Genomic DNA, 16858 nt, shown 5'->3' on the forward strand with positions numbered 1-16858 from the left:
GGAGCGCTGGCACGGAGCTGCTGGTTGCAAAGGAGAGATTCTCTTACCAATATAACTTGATTTATTTGTGTAACAAAAAACTGTGTGGAGGGGAGTGGGGCTGCGCCTGCCTCCGTCGGGCCCTGCCCTGGAGAGCAGGACCACCCCTGCCAACGCCACCAGGATGGGATGGGGTGAGGGCTGTGTACTGCTTCACCCCATCCCATGTCTCAGGGATGGGGCAGCGCATCTCTTGGTGCTGGCCCTGGAGAGCGGCACGGGGGACACCCCGCAGCCACCCAGCCTTGGGGCGAGCAGCAGCACAGCCCTAGGAAGCAGCATGGGTGAGGAGCTGGAGCCCACCCGGAGCGGGCTGCTGGGCTCGAGGAGATTTTGGAAGCGATGCCGGAGCCTGTGGCGAGTGTCCGGCCCTGGCTGAGGCAGGAACGAGGGGACAAGCACCCCTAGTCACCAAAGTTCACGGTGTAGGTCTCGGCCGTGGTGAAGGGCTGCACCGTCCCTGTGCCCAGCTCCCAGGTCTCCGTCTCGGTCACCACCTCCGTGACCACCTCTGTTTCGGTCTCCATCTCCCAGGTGCTGGCTGTGGGTGGCTCTTGGCTCCAGGGCACATAGGCTGTGCTGCTGAAGGAGATGTGCATGGCCGTGGTGGGCGCAGGGGCCGTGGGGCTGCTGGCAGCAGTGGTGGCATTGAGCCTCCGGAGCCTCATCTGCTGCCGTAGACGCATGCGGTGCCGGAGCCGCATCTGCAGGCGCAGGCGCTCGCGGGGCGTCATGGGGCGGCCGGGCACGATGCGGCGGATGGGCCGGTTCCCGTTCATGGCCATGATCTCCCGGATGCGCTTCCAGTTGGAGCGCGACAGCACGAAGTTGCATTGGGTGGCCCCGATGTCGTAGAGGACGCTGCAGGTCTTGACGCTGGGGTTGTAGCCCTCGGCTCGGGCCGAGACGCGGTACTCACCGGGGTTCAGGATGCGCCAGTAATCCCCACCGCTGGCTGCAGGCAGCGAGGGGACGCGGCGGCGTGTGAAGCTGGTTGCACAATGCTAGCAGCACCCTGCCCCACACCCTGCCCCGCGCCCTACCTGTCCTGATGTTGTGGTTGATGCCCCCCACGACGATGGTGGCGTTGGCGATGGGTTCTCCCTGCTGGTCCGTTACCAAGCCCTTGATGCCCCGATGGACCTGGGGCAGGAAGGGGGATGAGAGGAGCTGTGTGGGGCAGGCAGGGCCCTGCCCGCTCCCTGCCTGGCGCACCCAGCACTTGCCTGCTCCATGAAGGTGAGCAGAGACTCCTTGTTGTTCTCCCACTCCTGCTGCAGCTCGCTCTCATGGGGGAACTTGTCACAGCCCAGGTAGATGGAGAGCTCCAGGCAGTTGGTGTGCAGGTAACTGAAGTCATTCATGCCTGCAAGACAAACGGCCAAGCACCCACCCAGCTGCTCGCTCGCACCTCCACGTGGTGGCCAAGCTGGTCCACGCACCGTGGCACCCACTTACTGCCTGCCCGGGGGTGCCACTTGGCGCCCTGCACGATGCCCATGGCATTGGTCATGTCCTGCGTGTGGCAGCCGCCGCGGAAGGTCTCGCTCATGGTGAGATGAGCCGAGGCGTAGGAGATGGCGAGCCAGCGGAAGATGGCGTGGTCGGGGGTCTCCTGCAGCTCCGGGTTCTCGTCCTCGTACTCGTCCGGCGGGCGCGGGGCGGCCGCTGGGGTCTCGCTGACAGGACGGGCTGCGTCGAAGGGATAAGACACCAGCTTCTCCCCGCCCTGCAGGTTAGCTCCCAGCACAAAGGGGTTCTTGTCCATCCACGCCATGATAGCCCGCGTCTCCACCGCTACCTGCCGAAGGGGGCAGGTGGTGTGAGACATCACCTCCACATGATTGCCCCATCACCTGCCCTTCACTGCCCCATCACCTGCCCTTCACTGCCCCATCACCTCCCCTTCACTGCTCCATCACCTGCCCTTCGCTGCCCCATCATCTCCCCTTCACTGCCCCATCACCTGCCCTTCGCTGCCCCATCACCTGCCCTTCACTGCCCCATCACCTCCCCTTCACTGCCCCATCACCTGCCCTTCACTGCCCCATCACCTGCCCTTCACTGCTCCGTCACCTCCCCTTCACTGCCCCATCACCTCCCCATGATCGCCCCATCACCTTCCCTTCACTGCCCCATCACCTCCCCTTCACTGCCCCATCACCTCCCCTTCACTGTCCCTTCACCTCCCCTTCACTGTCACATCACCTTCCCGTCACTGCTCCATCACCTGCCCTTCACTGCCCCATCACCTCCCCTTCTCTGCCCCATCACCTCCCCTTCACTGCCCCATCACCTCCCCTTCACTGTCACATCACCTTCCCGTCACTGCTCCATCACCTCCCCTTCACCTCCCCATCACCTTCCCATTGCCTCCCCATCACCTCCCCTTCACTGCCCCGTCACATCCCCACCACCATGCCCTATTCTGCAGCTCACCGTGGCATCCTCAGCCAAGTAGTGCTCAGGGATGGGGATGTGGTGGTTGGGGAACTTGTGAGGTACCAGCTTCCTGTCCTCAGCTGCCCACAGAGCTGAAGCCAAGTCAGGGAAGTTCTCAAAGAGGTCGTAGCCCTCCTCTGTCCAGTGGCCCAGAGCCCAGTTGCCCAGTTCAGAGCCCTGCAGTAGCCCGGGGCAGCAGTGAGCTGGAGGGTGCATCCCTCCACCTGCATCCCTCCACCTGCATCCAACCATCTGCATCCACCACTTGCATCCACCACCTGTATCCACCACTTGCATCCAACCACCTGCATCCACCACCTGCATCTACCACCTGCACCCACCACCTGCACCCACCACCTGCATCCACACCTGAATCCACCACCTGCATCCCGCCACCTGCATCCACACCTGAATCCACCACCTGCATCCACCACCTGAATCCACCACCTGCATCCACCACCTGCATCCACACCTGCATCCACACCTGCATCCACCACCTGCATCCACCACCTGAATCCACCACCTGAATCCACCACCTGCATCCACCACCTGCATCCAACCACCTGCATCCACCACCTGCATCCACACCTGCATCCACCACCTGCATCCACACCTGCATCCACCACCTGCATCCACCACCTGCATCCAACCACCTGCATCCATCGCCTGCATCCCACCACCTCCATCCATCGCCCGCATCCCACCACCTGCATCTATCACCTGCATCCACCACCCACATCCCATCATCTCCATCTGTCCTGGCTTCAGCACTTAAACCACGACGCCATCCACCACCCGCATCCACTGCCCCATCCCTGACGTGCCCTCACCGCCTCGCGGGCCAGCTCGTAGCCATCAGGGTTGAGGGAGGGCACGAGGTGGATGCGGGTTTCGGTGACCAGGCTCCGCACCCGGGGGTTGCCATCCTGGAATTCCTTGCACAGGAACTGCATGAGCAGGAGCAGCAGCTCCCGGCCCAGCACCTCATTCCCATGGAGCCCGGCTGTGTACCTGAACTCGGGCTCACCTGTGGGCAGGGCACAGGCTCAGGGTGATGCCTGCACCCCTGCCTGCTCCGGGTCCCTTCCAGAACCTTCCTGCCTCACCGGTCTCGTGCTCGCCCGGGTTGTCCGAGATCTCCATGGCGTAGATCTTCAGCCCACGCGAGCTCTTGCCGATGTTGTAGATGCGGGTGATGCTGGGACACTCCTCATTGACCACCTTCATCAGCTGCGGGCACAAGGCGGGGGGGGGGAGATGGGGTAGTGCTGGGGGGCTGAGCCCACCCTCTGTGGAGGATCCTGCCCCATGGAGGATCCCACCCCAGGGAGGTGCTCACCTGCCTCATGTCCTTGTAGGAGTGGTGGCGGAAGTCCAGGTTGTCGGTGGAGGTCACCTCGTTCTGTTGGCTGTAGTAGCTGCTGACGGCTGTGGAGGGGACAGGGAGGCGGTGATGGACACTGAAGAGATGCCACCCCCCTCCGCGTGCCCCCCAACCCTCCTTGGGGCGGCTCTTACTGGAGAGGGGGCAGCCCAGGACCTCGAGGCGCAGGCAGAGGCTCCCGTTCCATGTCTGGGGGTAGATGCGGATGTAACGGGCCACCATGGGCTCGGGGAACGTGGTCAGCACCGGCGTGTCCTTGTCCACGTTACCATAGAACTTCTGCCATGAGGAAGGGGGGGAGACGTAGCCAAACTGGGGGCAAAGGGTCCCCCTTGTCCCCCCCCCAACCACTTTTGGGGTGCCTACCATCTCCTCGTAGCCATTGGTGTACATCACCCAGTTCTGGCTGTCGTTGCTGAAGCCCACATAGAAACTGGTGACAAAGTCCTCGCTGCGGGAGGAAGGGGACAGGTTGGGAGGGGGGTTCCCATCCGCTCCCCCCACCCCATGTCCCCAAACCCAGCCCCTGCTCCCGTACTGGATCTGGGAGTCGCGCCCCTGGGTGATGACGCCGGTGAACTTGGTGGTGCGGCGCGTGTCCACCTCGAGCCAGTGCGCCCGGCTGTCGTCCTCGGCGCACCAAGCCCCGTCGAAGAAATCGTCCTCGTTGGGGCCCGCCTGCGGTGGGGACAGCGAGAGGGACCTTGAACATCACTTGGTTGTGATGAGCGGGGAACCCGGAACCCCCCCGGGTGCACCGTCCCCAGCGTCAGGACATGGAGCTGGTGGAGCAGGTCCAGAGGAGGCCACGAGGATGCTCAGGGGCTGGAGCAGCTCCCGAATGGAGCCAGGCTGAGAACGTTGGGGCTGGAGAAGAGAAGCTGTGAGGAGACCTCAGAGCAGCTTCCAGTGTGTGAAGGGGGCTGCAAGGATGCAGGAGAGGGGCTCTTCATCAGGGACTGTAGGGATGGGACAAGGGGTGATGGGTTCAGACTGAAACAGGGGGAGTTCAGGTTGGAGATAAGGAAGAAGTGATTTATGTGAGGGTGCTGAGGCGCTGGCACAGGGTGCCCAGAGAAGCTGTGGCTGCCCCATCCCTGGCAGTGCTCAAGGCCAGGTTGGACACAGGGGCTTGGAGCAAGCTGCTCCAGTGGAAGGGGTCCCTGCCCGTGGCAGGGGTTGGAGCTGGAGGAGCTTTAGGGTCCCTTCCAACCCAAACCAGGCTGGGGTTCTATGACAGGTCCGGGGGTCCCCTGGCTTTGGGTGGGGGGGGAGGCAGGATGGGTGCCCCTCACCTGCATGTTGAGGCGCCCGCGCTGAGCACCCAGTCCGTGGCGCAGCATGGATGAGGCCAGGAGCTGGTCATCCTCGATGCGGTGGGACTCCAGCCCAATGGGGGGGCAGCCTGGGGACAAGGGGGGGTGACGGACATGGCCCCACAGCGGGGTGACTGCTGCCCCATGGAGCAGGGGCACTCACTCGTCTTCTCCTCCGGAGGCTCCCATTCGTCCTCGTCTGGCTCCCACTTCTTTCCGCCTGGCTTTTTGGGTTTCCCTGGAAAAGGGGCACGGTGGTGGGGGCAGAGCCTGGGAGGGAGAGGGGGGCGAGGGGATGGGGACAGGGACAGGAGCACCCACCTTTGCGGTCCCGGCCCTTCTCCTCTGCCCAGGGGTCCTCCTCCTCCTCCTTGCTGCTGCTGCCTTTCTTGGGCTTCCCTACTGGAGATGGGGCACCCATCACAGGGCCATGTCACCCACCACAGGGCCATGTCACTCACCATAGGGACATGTCACCCACCATAGGGCGATGTCACCCACCATAGGGCCATGTCACCCACAATTGAGACATGCCACCCACCATAGGGCTGTGTTACCCACCATAGGGACATGTCACCCACCATAGGGACATGTCACCCACCATAGGGCTGTGTTACCCACCATAGGGACATGTCACCCACCATAGGGCCATGTCACCCACAATTGAGACATGTCACCCACCATAGGGCTGTGTTACCCACCATAGAGACATGTCACCCACCATAGGGACATGTCACCCACCATAGGGATATGTCACTCACCATAGGGACATGTCACCCACCATAGGGCCATGTCACCCACCACAGGGCCATGTCACCCATCACAGGGACATGTCACCCACCATAGGGCCATGTCACCCATCACAGGGACATGTCACCCACCATAGGGCCATGTCACCCACCCCAGGACCCAGCCCCTGCCCATCTCTCACAGGGTTTGAGTTTCTCCTCGTCCGTCTCCATCTCGTCCCCTTTGTCTGGGGTTTTCCTGGGCTTCGGTGGGGGCAGCCCATAGGAAACTGTGGGTGCAAAAAGGGGGGGGGCTGGGACACGCCTTTGGGGCACAGGAGGGCCTGTGGGGCCCATGGGGACAGGGATGGGGTTCTGGGGTGCCCCATGTGTCACTCACAATCATCGTAGTCAGGTGGCAAGAAGCCTTCATCGTAGTCCCCTTCAGTCACCAGGACGGGCGGTGGGGGGGGCGCTGGGGGGGTCTCTGCCGGTGTTGCTGGGGAGGGTAAAAGGGAACTCATGGGACCCCTTGTTCCTCTATGGGGTCCCCACACCTCTACAGTGCCCCTGTAGGGCGCCTCTATAGGATCCCAATGGCTCTGTGGGGTCCCCCATGTTTCTGTGGGATCCCTGCAAGGACCCCATGTCCCTGTAGGGTCCCCACATCCCCACAGGACCCCCCCTCTATATCCCCACAGGTCCTCCCATCCCCACAGGACCCCCCCTCTATATCCCCACAGGTCCCCCCCTCTATATCCCCACAGGTCCCCCCCTCTATATCCCCACAGGTCCTCCCATCCCCACAGGACCCCCCCTCTATATCCCCACAGGTCCCCCCCTCTATATCCCCACAGGTCCCCCCCTCTATATCCCCACAGGTCCCCACACCCCCATGGGGTCCCCGTGCCCACCCCGGCTCCAGGCTGCCCCGAAGCGATGCTCCCCTTGGTGCCCAAGCCTGGGCACCGTCCTCCCCCGAGGGTGCCACCCCCTTTGTCCCCCCCCTTATCCTGCCCTGCTCCCCCCACTCACGTGGCTGCTCGGGCTGGGGCCAGACCCTCTGCGGGCTCTTCCTGCCAGGGGGCTTGCGGGGCTTCTGTTGCCTCCGGATGTACTCGACTGGGGACAGCGCGGGGTGACACTGACTGGGGGTGCCGGGGGGACCCGTCCCCGCAGCGGGACCCCTCCCCTACGTACAGTCCTCGTAGTCCTCCCGCTCCAGCTGCTCGTTGTAGTCCAGGGTCGGGGGCTCCGGCTCCATGGGGGCCTCTGCGGGAGGGGGCACTTGGGAAAGGGGCACGGGGGGGGGGCTGGGGCAGGGGGTGGCATTGGGGTGCAGGGAGGTAACATTGAGGTGCAGGGAGGTGACACTGGGACTTGGAGACGTGGCACTGGGGTGCAGGGAGGTGACACTGGGGACCAGGGAGGTGACACTGGGACTTGGAGAGGTGGCATTGGGGTGCAGAGAGGTGACATTGGGGTGCAGGAAGGTGACATTAGGGTGCAGAGAGGTGGCATTGGGGTGCAGGGAGATGACATTGAGGTGCAGCGAGGTGACACTGGGGTGCAGGGAGGTGACATTGAGGTGCAGGGAGGTGACATTGGTGCATGGGAGGCAGCTCTGGGGTGCAGGGAGGTGACACTGGGGTGGAGGGAGGTGGCATTGAGGTGCAGGGAGGTGACACTGGGGTGCAGGGAGGTGGCATTGGGGTGCAGAGAGGTGTCATTGAGGTGCAGGGAGGTGACATTGGGGTCCAGGGAGGTGGCATTGGGGTGCAGGGAGGTGGCATTGGGGTGCAGGGAGGTGACATTGAGGTGCAGGGAGGTGACATTGGGGTGCAGGGAGGTGACATTGAGGTGCAGGGAGGTGATATTGGTGCATGGGAGGCAGCTCTGGGGTGCAGGGAGATGACACTGGGGTGGAGGGAGGTGGCATTGAGGTGCAGGGAGGTGACACTGGGGTGCAGGGAGGTGGCATTGGGGTGCAGGGAGGTGGCATTGAGGTGCAGGGAGGTGGCATTGGGGTGTAGGGAGGTGGCATTGGGGTGCAGGGAGGTGACATTGGGGTGCAGGGAGGTGGCATTGGGGTGCAGGGAGGTGACATTGGTGCATGGGGAGGCAGCTCTGGGGTGCAGGGAGGTGACACTGGGGTGCAGGGAGGTGGCCCCAAGACCCAGGGCAGTGGCCTAGGGCCAGGGCACTCACCAGGCTCGGGGTGTGAGTCCTCCCGGCCTAGCTCCCAGATTGGTGGCTCCTCTGGCTCCCCTGGGGACAGGGACAGAGCAAGGCACTGGTGGGGACCCCAGACCCCAAGCCCAGCCCCAAACCCAGTCTCAAACAGGGCCCATCCAGGCAGTAAAGCCCATGGTGGGAGGAAGGCTGAGGGGGGAACGTGACCCCAGGGGGACAAAGCCGGGGCAGCTGGGAGCTGTGGGACACAGGGTGATGTTGTGAAGTGCCAAGACCCCCCCAAAACCCAGTTGGTAGCGAGATGGAGCTCCCCAAGACTCACCTCTGCCACCCGCATCCTCCTCTTCCTCATAGGGCAAAGGCTGCTTTGGGAATTGGGGTGTTCCCTCCTCATCCTCACCCCACGGGGGCTGTGGGGTGATGTGGAGCTCCGGGGGAGGTGTCGGGGGCTCCGGTGGTTTCTTGCCAGAGGGTTTTTTGGTGGCTTTGGGTGGCTTCTCCTTGGGCTTCTTGGAGCCTTTGGGTGGTTTCTCAGAGCCTTTTGGGGGTTTCTCTTTGGGCTTCTTGGGGGGCTTGTCCCTGTCCCTGTCCCGACCCCTGTCCCTGTCCCGGTCCCTGTCCCTGTCCCGGCCCCTGTCCCTGTCCTTGTCCTTCTTGGAGCCCCGTGCTCTCTCCTTGGGCTTCTTGGTGGGTTTTGGAGTTTTTTCCTTCTTTCCCTTCTTGGGTTTCTCGGGCTCCGTCAGCCCCGGGGAGCCTGGAGGGAGGAGAACGGAGGGGAAGGGGGGGGGGGGGCAGCCGCCCCGCCGCGGGGTGAGGGGCGCCAGGGCCAGGCCGTAGGGTCCCACTGCACCCCCGCGGGGCCGCGGCGCCCTCGCTCACCGGTGTCGCTGCCGGTGCCGATGCTCGGGTCGATGCCGAAGCCCAGGTCGGTGCCGTCGTCGTCCCCATCCCCGTCGCGGTCGCCGGTGCCGAGGAGGCCGCGCAGGAACGCCTCGATCTCGGCGTCGGTGACGGCGGGTCCGGGCGCGGAGGGTCCCGGCGCGGCCCCGGGCGGCAGCAGCGGCAGCAGCGCGGCCGCGAGCACGAGGCAGGACCGGGGCGGCCCCATCGCACGACGCCGCCGGGACCGGGCCGGGAGCGCGAGAGCGGGCGGGGGACGGGGGGCGGCGGCGCGGGGCGGGCGGGGGCGGCACCGACGGAGCGGAGGGGAATTGGGGGGGGGGGGGGGGGGGCGAGAGGGAGCCGCTGGGCACCGGGAAGAACGGGAACAACGGGACCGGCACTGGCACTGCATGGGACCCGCTTGGAACCGGCACCGGCATCAGCACAGGACCGGCAGTGCACGGGACCCGCTCGGCAGTGCCACCAGCCCCGAACGGGCACTGCAACGGCACTGGCACTGCATGGGGCAGCAGCACCAGCGCTGCGCGGGACTGGGACGGCACCGGCACTGCGCTGGCACGGGCACCAGGCGGCACCAGCTCTGCACTGGAACGGGCGCTGGCACCGCGCCCCCCGGCATCGTGCGGGCGCACGGGCCTGGGCACGCGGAGCACAGGCACACTACATACATGGCACGGCGTGCACAGCACGTGTGACCCCCCCATCGCACAGAGCTGCGCACGGGACACGCGCTGTACACGCGTGTACAACCGCACAGAGCACGCAGGACGCGCGGTGTGTCAGGCAGCGCCGCACACATGCACCATGCCCTTGCTGTACATGGGATGCAGCTCACACGCACCACTCGCAGCATCCCCTCCCCGGGGCCCGCAGGCTCCCCGGGCCGCGCTGGGGCTGAGGCCGCTCGCACTCGTCACACGCGTGAGTCACGGCCCAGCCATGCTGCCGGGGGGGGGGGGCTGCGGGGGGGGAGGGCCCGCCATGAGCCTCCCAGTGCGGCTCCCAGTTCATCCCAGTGCTCCCACTGCAGCTTCTCATGTTATCAGTGCTTCCCAGTCCCTCCCAGTGCCTCCCAGTGCTTCCAGTGCAGCTCTCCCTGCCTCCCAGTGCAGCTCCCAGTGCCTCCCAGTCCGTCCCAGTGCTCCCACTGCAGCTCCTCATGTTATCAGTGCTTCCCAGTCCCTCCCAGTGCCTCCCAGTGCTTCCAGTGCAGCTCTCCCTGCCTCCCAGTGCAGCTCCCAGTGCCTCCCAGTCCGTTCCAGTGCTCCCACTGCAGCTCCTCATGTTATCAGTGCTTCCCAGTCCCTCCCAGTGCCTCCCAGTGCTTCCAGTGCAGCTCTCCCTGCCTCCCAGTGCCTCCCAGTCCGTCCCAGTGCTCCCACTGCAGCTCCTCATGTTATCAGTGCTTCCCAGTCCCTCCCAGTGCCTCCCAGTGCTTCCAGTGCAGCTCTCCCTGCCTCCCAGTGCAGCTCCCAGTGCCTCCCAGTCCGTTCCAGTGCTCCCACTGCAGCTCCTCATGTTATCAGTGCTTCCCAGTCCCTCCCAGTGCCTCCCAGTGCTTCCAGTGCAGCTCTCCCTGCCTCCCAGTGCAGCTCCTAGTGCCTCCCAGTCCGTCCCAGTGCTCCCACTGCAGCTCCTCATGTTATCAGTGCTTCCCAGTCCCTCCCAGTGCCTCCCAGTGCTTCCAGTGCAGCTCTCCCTGCCTCCCAGTGCCTCCCAGTCCGTCCCAGTGCTCCCACTGCAGCTCCTCCTGTTATCAGTGTTTCCCAGTCCCTCCCAGTGCCTCCCAGTGCTTCCAGTGCAGCTCTCCCTGCCTCCCAGTGCAGCTCCCAGTGCCTCCCAGTCCGTCCCAGCGCTCCCACTGCAGCTCCTCATGTTATCAGTGCTTCCCAGTCCCTCCCAGTGCTTCCACTGCAGCTCTCCCTGCCTCCCAGTGCAGCTCCCAGTGCCTCCCAGTTCATCCCAGTGCTCCCACTGCAGCTCCTCATGTTATCAGTGCTTCCCAGTGCCTCCCAGTGCCTCCCAGTGCTTCCAGTGCAGCTCTCCCTGCCTCCCAGTGCAGCTCCCAGTGCCTCCCAGTCCGTTCCAGTGCTCCCACTGCAGCTCCTCATGTTATCAGTGCTTCCTAGTCCCTCCCAGCGCCTCCCAGGGCTTCCAGTGCAGCTCTCCCTGCCTCCCAGTGCGGCTCCCAGTGCCTCCCAGTCCGTCCCAGTGCTCCCACTGCAGCTCCTCATGTTATCAGCGCTTCCCAGTGCCTCCCAGTGCTTCCAGTGCAGCTCTCCCTGCCTCCCAGTGCAGCTCCCCCTGCCTCCCCATGAGCCCCATGCAGCCTCCAGTAATGCCCCCGCCTTCCAGCTCTGCTCCCATTACAGCCTCCCCAACCCCTCATGGACCCCCAGTACAGCCCCCCCCCAGTGCAGCCCCCCCATACCCGAGTATAACCCCCTTCCAGTACAACCCTCTCCAAGTGCAGCTCCCAGTATGGCCCCTGCACCAGGTACAGCCCCCTCAGACCTGCCCCAGCCCCTGTGGGCTTGGGGGTCCCAGTAGTGGGGGGGGGGGGGGTGTTGGGGGGATGGGGGTCCCAATGGAGTGGGGAGGGTCCCATGATGGTGAAGGGGAGGTCCCAGCAGTGGGGGGTTCCATGGTGGGTGCCCCGTTCCCAGTGTGGGGGCCCCACCCAAGGCCATATGACCCCCCCCCGTCCCCACCCTTTCCTGCTCCTGAGTCACCTCCGACGTCTTCCGGGTGCCCCGCGGCTGCTGGGGCGTCCGTTTGTCCTGCTGCAGGCGCTGCGAGCAACGGGGTCTGTCTGTCTGTCAGCCGGGGTCCGTCCGTTCGGGGAGGGGTCTGTCAGGGGGACGGGGTCTGTCTGTCCATCCTGGTGTCCATCTGTCTGCCCTGGGGGCTTCCCACCCACTGGGGTGTCTGTCTGTCTGTCTCCCTGGGTGGCCATTTATCGGGGTGTCTGTCTGTCTGTAGGGGTGTCCCCCTATCCATAGGGGCAGTCACCTGTTCGTAGGGGTGTCTGTCCATTCTTCTGGGTGTCCATCTCTCTACGGGGGCATCCTCTGTCCTCTGGGTGTCCATTGGGCATCCATCTCCCTGTTGGGGTGTCCTTGACCTCCTGGTTCTCACCTCACGGTGCCCCTCTGTCCACAGGTCCATCCGTCCACCCTGACGCCATGTACACCGCAATCCCCACAAGGTACCACCTTCCTCCCCCCCCCCCCCATCGCCTCCCATTACCACTCCTCATCACCCCCCATCACCCCCTGCTCACACCCCCATCACCCCTCATTACCCCCCCATCACTCCCATCACCCCAATCACCCCCTGTTCACACACACACCCATCACCCCCCATCACCCCAACCACCCCCTGCTCACATCCCTCCATCACCCCCTATCACCCTCCATCACTCCCATCACCCCAATCACCCCCTGCTAACACCCCCATCACCCCCATCACTCCCATCACCCCAATCACCCCCTGCTCACATCCCTCCATCACCCCCCATCACCCCAACCACCCCCTGCTCACATCCCTCCATCACCCCCCATCACCCCAACCACCCCCTGCTCACATCCCTCCATCACCCCCCATCACCCCAACCACCCCCTGCTCACATCCCTCCATCACCCCCCATCACCCTCCATCACTCCCATCACCCCAATCACCCCCTGCTCACACCCCCATCACCCCTCATTACCCCCCCATCACTCCCATCACCCCAACCACCCCCTGCTCACATCCCTCCATCACCCCCCATCATCCCAACCACCCCCTGCTCACATCCCTCCATCACCCCCCATCACCCTCCATCACTCCCATCACCCCAATCACCCCCTGCTCACACCCCCATCACCCCCATCACTCCCATCACCCCAACCAACCCCTGCTCACATCCCTCCATCACCCCCCATCACCCTCCATCACTCCCATCACCCCAATCACCCCCTGCTCACACCCCCATCACCCCCATCACTCCCATCACCCCAATCACCCCCTGCTCACACCCCCATTACCCCCATCACTCCCATCACCCCCTCCTCACCCCCCCCCCCCAACCCCTTCTCCCCACAGCGGTTCCCCTTTCGGCCCCACCGCCTCCCGCCCGGGGCTGCACGTCTGGCGGGTGGAGAAGCTGCGGCCGGTGGAGGTTCCGGAGCGGAGCTGGGGCGTGTTCTTCTCGGGGGACGCGTACCTGGTGCTGCACAACGGCCCCGAGGAGCGGGTGCACCTGCACCTCTGGCTGGGTGCGCGCTGGGGACCAGGGCTGGGGACCGGGGTTGGGGGAGCCGCGGCTCACGCTGGGTACCAGGTCCCGGGGCTGGGGGAGCCGCGGCTCACGCTGGGTACCAGGTACCGGCTCACACCGGGTGCCCGCAGCCCGGGACTCCTCGCAGGACGAGCAGGGGGCCTGCGCCCTCCTGTCCACGCAGCTGAACGCGCTGCTGGGCGAGCGCCCCGTCACCCACCGCGAGGTGCAGGGCAACGAGTCCGACCTCTTCATGCAGTACTTCCCGCATGGCATCACCTACCAGGTACCACTGCGAACCCCCACAGTGCTCCCGGCCCTCAGCATCCCCTGAGCACCGGCATCCTGCGTGGTGCTCGGCATCCTGACCCGGTGCTCGGCATCTTGACTGAGTGCTCACTCAGCATTCCACATGATGCTCAACATCCTGATCGAGTACTCTTGGCACCCTCACTTATCCCCATTGAGCATGTGGGACTCCCCTCTAGGAGCTGGGCATCACTGGTAGGTGCTCAGCCTCCCTGGTGGGCGCTCAGCTTCCCTGGTGGGTGCTCAGCATCCTTGGCATATATAGAGCATCCTGCTGGGGGCATCAACACCAGATGCCTGGCACTCAGCATCTTCTTTGAGTGCTCGATACCTCTGGAGGGTGCTCAGCCTTCCTGGTAGGTGCCCAGCATCACCTCGGGGTGCTCAGGATCTGTACTCGGTGCTCGTCATCCCCACTGAGTGCTGGGCTGTGCACTGAGCATTCACCTTTTGGGTGCTTGGTATCTCTGCTGGGTGCTCAGCATCCCTGGTGGATGCTGGTCCCACCATGGGCGCTCAGCACCCCAATGCTGCAGGATGGTGGCGTGGCCTCGGCGTTCAAGACCCCGCGCCCCAGCGCCAGCCCCGGGCACCGACTCTACCAGGTGAAGGGCAGGAGGAACATCCGGGCGAGCGAGAGGGACCTGGCCTGGAGCAGCTTCAACACCGGCGACTGCTTCATCCTTGACCTGGGCGAGGTGCGGTGCGAGCTCTGTCCCCACCATCCCCTCCCTGTGCCCCAAACCCAGGGCAATGTGTCCTGCTGGGTGTCCATCTGCCCCCTGGGGCGTCTGTCAGCTCATTGGGGTGCCCATCCACTCACTGGGTCCATCAGGGCTACTGGCCATCCATTGGGTGGCTGTTTGTCCTTCTCTTGGGGCGTCCATCCACACACAGGGCTGTCTGCCTTGGCGTGTCTATCTGCTGGGATGTCTGTCTGTCCTTCCAAGTGTCAGTCTGTTGTGCTGTTTGTCTGCCCTTCGAGGTAGCCATCTGTCCACTGGCTCCATCCATAGGGGTGTCTGTCTGTCCTTAGAGAGTTCTGTCTCTTGGGTTGCCCATCAATCAGCTGGGGGGTTCCCTGATCCATAGGGATGTGTGATTGCTGGGGTGTTTCTCCATCTGGGTGTCCATCCGTCCATTGGGAGTCATTTATCCACCTGTGTGTGTCCATCCATCCACTGGGACAGTCACTTATCCACCTGTGTGTGTCCATGCACCCATTGGGGCAGCCATTTATCCATCTGTGTGTGTCCATCCATCCATTGGGACAGTCACTTATCCATCTGTGTGTGTCCATGCACCCATTGGGGCAGCCATTTATCCACCTGTGTGTGTCCATCCATCCACTGGGACAGTCACTTATCCATCTGTGTGTGTCCATGCACCCATTGGGGCAGCCATTTATCCATCTGTGTGTGTCCATCCATCCATTGGGACAGTCACTTATCCACCTGCGTGTGTCCATGCACCCATTGGGGCAGCCATTTATCCATCTGTGTGTGTCCATCCATCCATTGGGACAGTCACTTATCCATCTGCGTGTGTCCATGCACCCATTGGGGCAGCCATTTATCCGTGTGTGTCCATCCATCCATTGGGACAGTCACTTATCCATCTGCGTGTGTCCATGCACCCATTGGGGCAGCCATTTATCCGTGTGTGTCCATCCATCCATTGGGACAGTTACTTATCCATCTGCGTGTGTCCATGCACCCATTGGGGCAGCCATTTATCCGTGTGTGTCCATCCATCCATTGGGACAGTTACTTATCCATCTGCGTGTGTCCATGCACCCATTGGGGCAGCCATTTATCCATCTGTGTGTGTCCATCCATCCACTGGGACAGTCACTTATCCACCTGCGTGTGTCCATGCACCCATTGGGGCAGCCATTTATCCATCTGTGTGTGTCCATCCATCCACTGGGACAGTCACTTATCCACCTGCGTGTGTCCATGCACCCACTGGGGCAGCCATTTATCCATCCCTGTGTCCGTCCATCTGGGTGTCCCTTTGCCTGTGACCGCTCCATCCCCAGCCTGGGTGAGGTGGGTTGAAGCCACCACCTATGGCTCTGTCCCCACTATCCCGCTCCCTGTCCCCAGACGCTCTTGGTCTGGTGCGGCTCCGGGTGCAACGCGCTGGAGCGCAGCCGGGCGCAGGAGCTGGCCGCAGCCATCCGGGACAGCGAGCGGCGCGGCAGAGCGCGCCTGGACATCGTGGCTGATGGCGAGGAGCCACCGGAGATGCTCCAGGTATGGCAGGACCCCAATGTCCCCAGTGGGAGGAGAGGGGGTCCCCAGTGTCCCCGGGGGGTGGCTCTAAGGCCTGAGTCCGCTCTCCCGGCAGGTGCTGGGCCCCAAACCCACCTTGCCAGAGGGCAGCCCCGAGGAGGATGCTGTGGCCGACCAGAGCAATGCGCGGGCAGCCGTCCTCTACAAGGCAAGGACACGGTGGGACACCACGGTGGCACCGGGCGCCGGGCATGGCTGGGAACACCATGGTGGCCCCAGGGGACGTATGGGGCTAGGCATGGCCAGAGGACACTGCTGCAGGAGGTGACTCCCTGTCCCCGGGCAGGTGTCAGACGCGACGGGGCGCATGGACCTGACCCAAGTGGCTGCGAGCAGCCCCTTCAGCCAGAGCCTGCTCTGCTCCGACGACTGCTTCGTGCTGGACAACGGCGCCGGTGGGAAGGTCTACGTCTGGAAAGGTGCCCAGGGATGGGGATGGGGGCACACGGGGACAGGGAAAACCCCTGGTGTGGCTCTGATGCCCTATCCATAGGGCACAAGGCCAACGAGCAGGAGCGCCAGGCGGCCCTGAGGGTGGCTGAGGAGGTGATCGCCCGCATGGGTCACTCGCCCCGCACGCAGGTGGGTGCAGCGGTGAGGGGGGGCACGGGCTGGCACAGGCAGCGTCACCACATCCCTGCCCCTGCAGGTGGAAATCCTGCCCCAGGGCCACGAGACGCCGCTCTTCAAGCAATTCTTCACTGGCTGGAAGTGAGCTCCATGCCACTGCCTGCGCCCTGCCCTGTGACCATGCTGTCCCCAGCTCCACCCCTCTGCCAGCCCCATCTCCATCCCTTTTTTCCCCATCCCATCCTTGTGCCATCCCCATCCCTTTTCCCATCCACATCCCATCCCTGTGTCGTCCCATCCTTATCCTTTTGCCCATCCCATCCCTGTGCCAAGCCCATCCCTTTCCCCATCCCCACCCCTTTGTCCATCCTGTCTCTGTGCCATCCCCATCCATTTCTCCATCCCCATCCCTTTGC

At 64.0% G+C, this 16858-nt stretch overlaps 2 protein-coding genes across 3 annotated transcripts; one reads left to right on the plus strand and one right to left on the minus strand.

Annotated features, from left to right (window-relative positions):
- Positions 1-38: 38 nt before the first annotated feature.
- AEBP1 (AE binding protein 1) lies at positions 39-9253 on the minus strand. Of its 2 annotated transcripts, XM_061443377.1 has the most exons (21): positions 8982-9253; positions 8425-8856; positions 8118-8177; positions 7110-7181; positions 6945-7031; positions 6310-6408; positions 6113-6199; positions 5503-5580; positions 5345-5419; positions 5161-5270; positions 4404-4543; positions 4232-4316; positions 4000-4144; positions 3821-3909; positions 3588-3711; positions 3312-3508; positions 2479-2658; positions 1498-1840; positions 1266-1405; positions 1083-1182; positions 39-994 (listed from the first exon to the last, which is right to left on the minus strand). In XM_061443377.1, the coding sequence occupies exons 1-21, from the start codon at positions 9208-9210 to the stop codon at positions 444-446; spliced, it is 3423 nt and encodes a 1140-aa protein (XP_061299361.1). In that variant the 5' UTR covers positions 9211-9253; the 3' UTR covers positions 39-443. The 2 variants fall into 2 exon arrangements, 1 of the variants encoding a protein (XP_061299361.1); XR_009741507.1 differs by having other exon boundaries at positions 867-994; positions 1083-1405; positions 5503-5583.
- A 2857-nt stretch (positions 9254-12110) lies between these two features.
- CAPG (capping actin protein, gelsolin like) lies at positions 12111-16587 on the plus strand. The gene is made up of 9 exons (XM_061443399.1): positions 12111-12213; positions 13092-13264; positions 13398-13552; positions 14112-14273; positions 15684-15833; positions 15928-16020; positions 16159-16291; positions 16366-16454; positions 16522-16587. The coding sequence occupies exons 1-9, from the start codon at positions 12191-12193 to the stop codon at positions 16585-16587; spliced, it is 1044 nt and encodes a 347-aa protein (XP_061299383.1). The 5' UTR covers positions 12111-12190.
- The last annotated feature ends 271 nt before the right edge of the window (positions 16588-16858 follow it).

The sequence above is a fragment of the Pezoporus flaviventris genome, unplaced genomic scaffold (assembly GCF_033815535.1).
Source record: "Pezoporus flaviventris isolate CSIRO_AGI_PZ_B2104156 unplaced genomic scaffold, CSIRO_AGI_Pfla_v1 ptg000353l, whole genome shotgun sequence".
In the NCBI taxonomy this organism is placed as follows: Eukaryota; Metazoa; Chordata; class Aves; order Psittaciformes; family Psittacidae; genus Pezoporus; species Pezoporus flaviventris.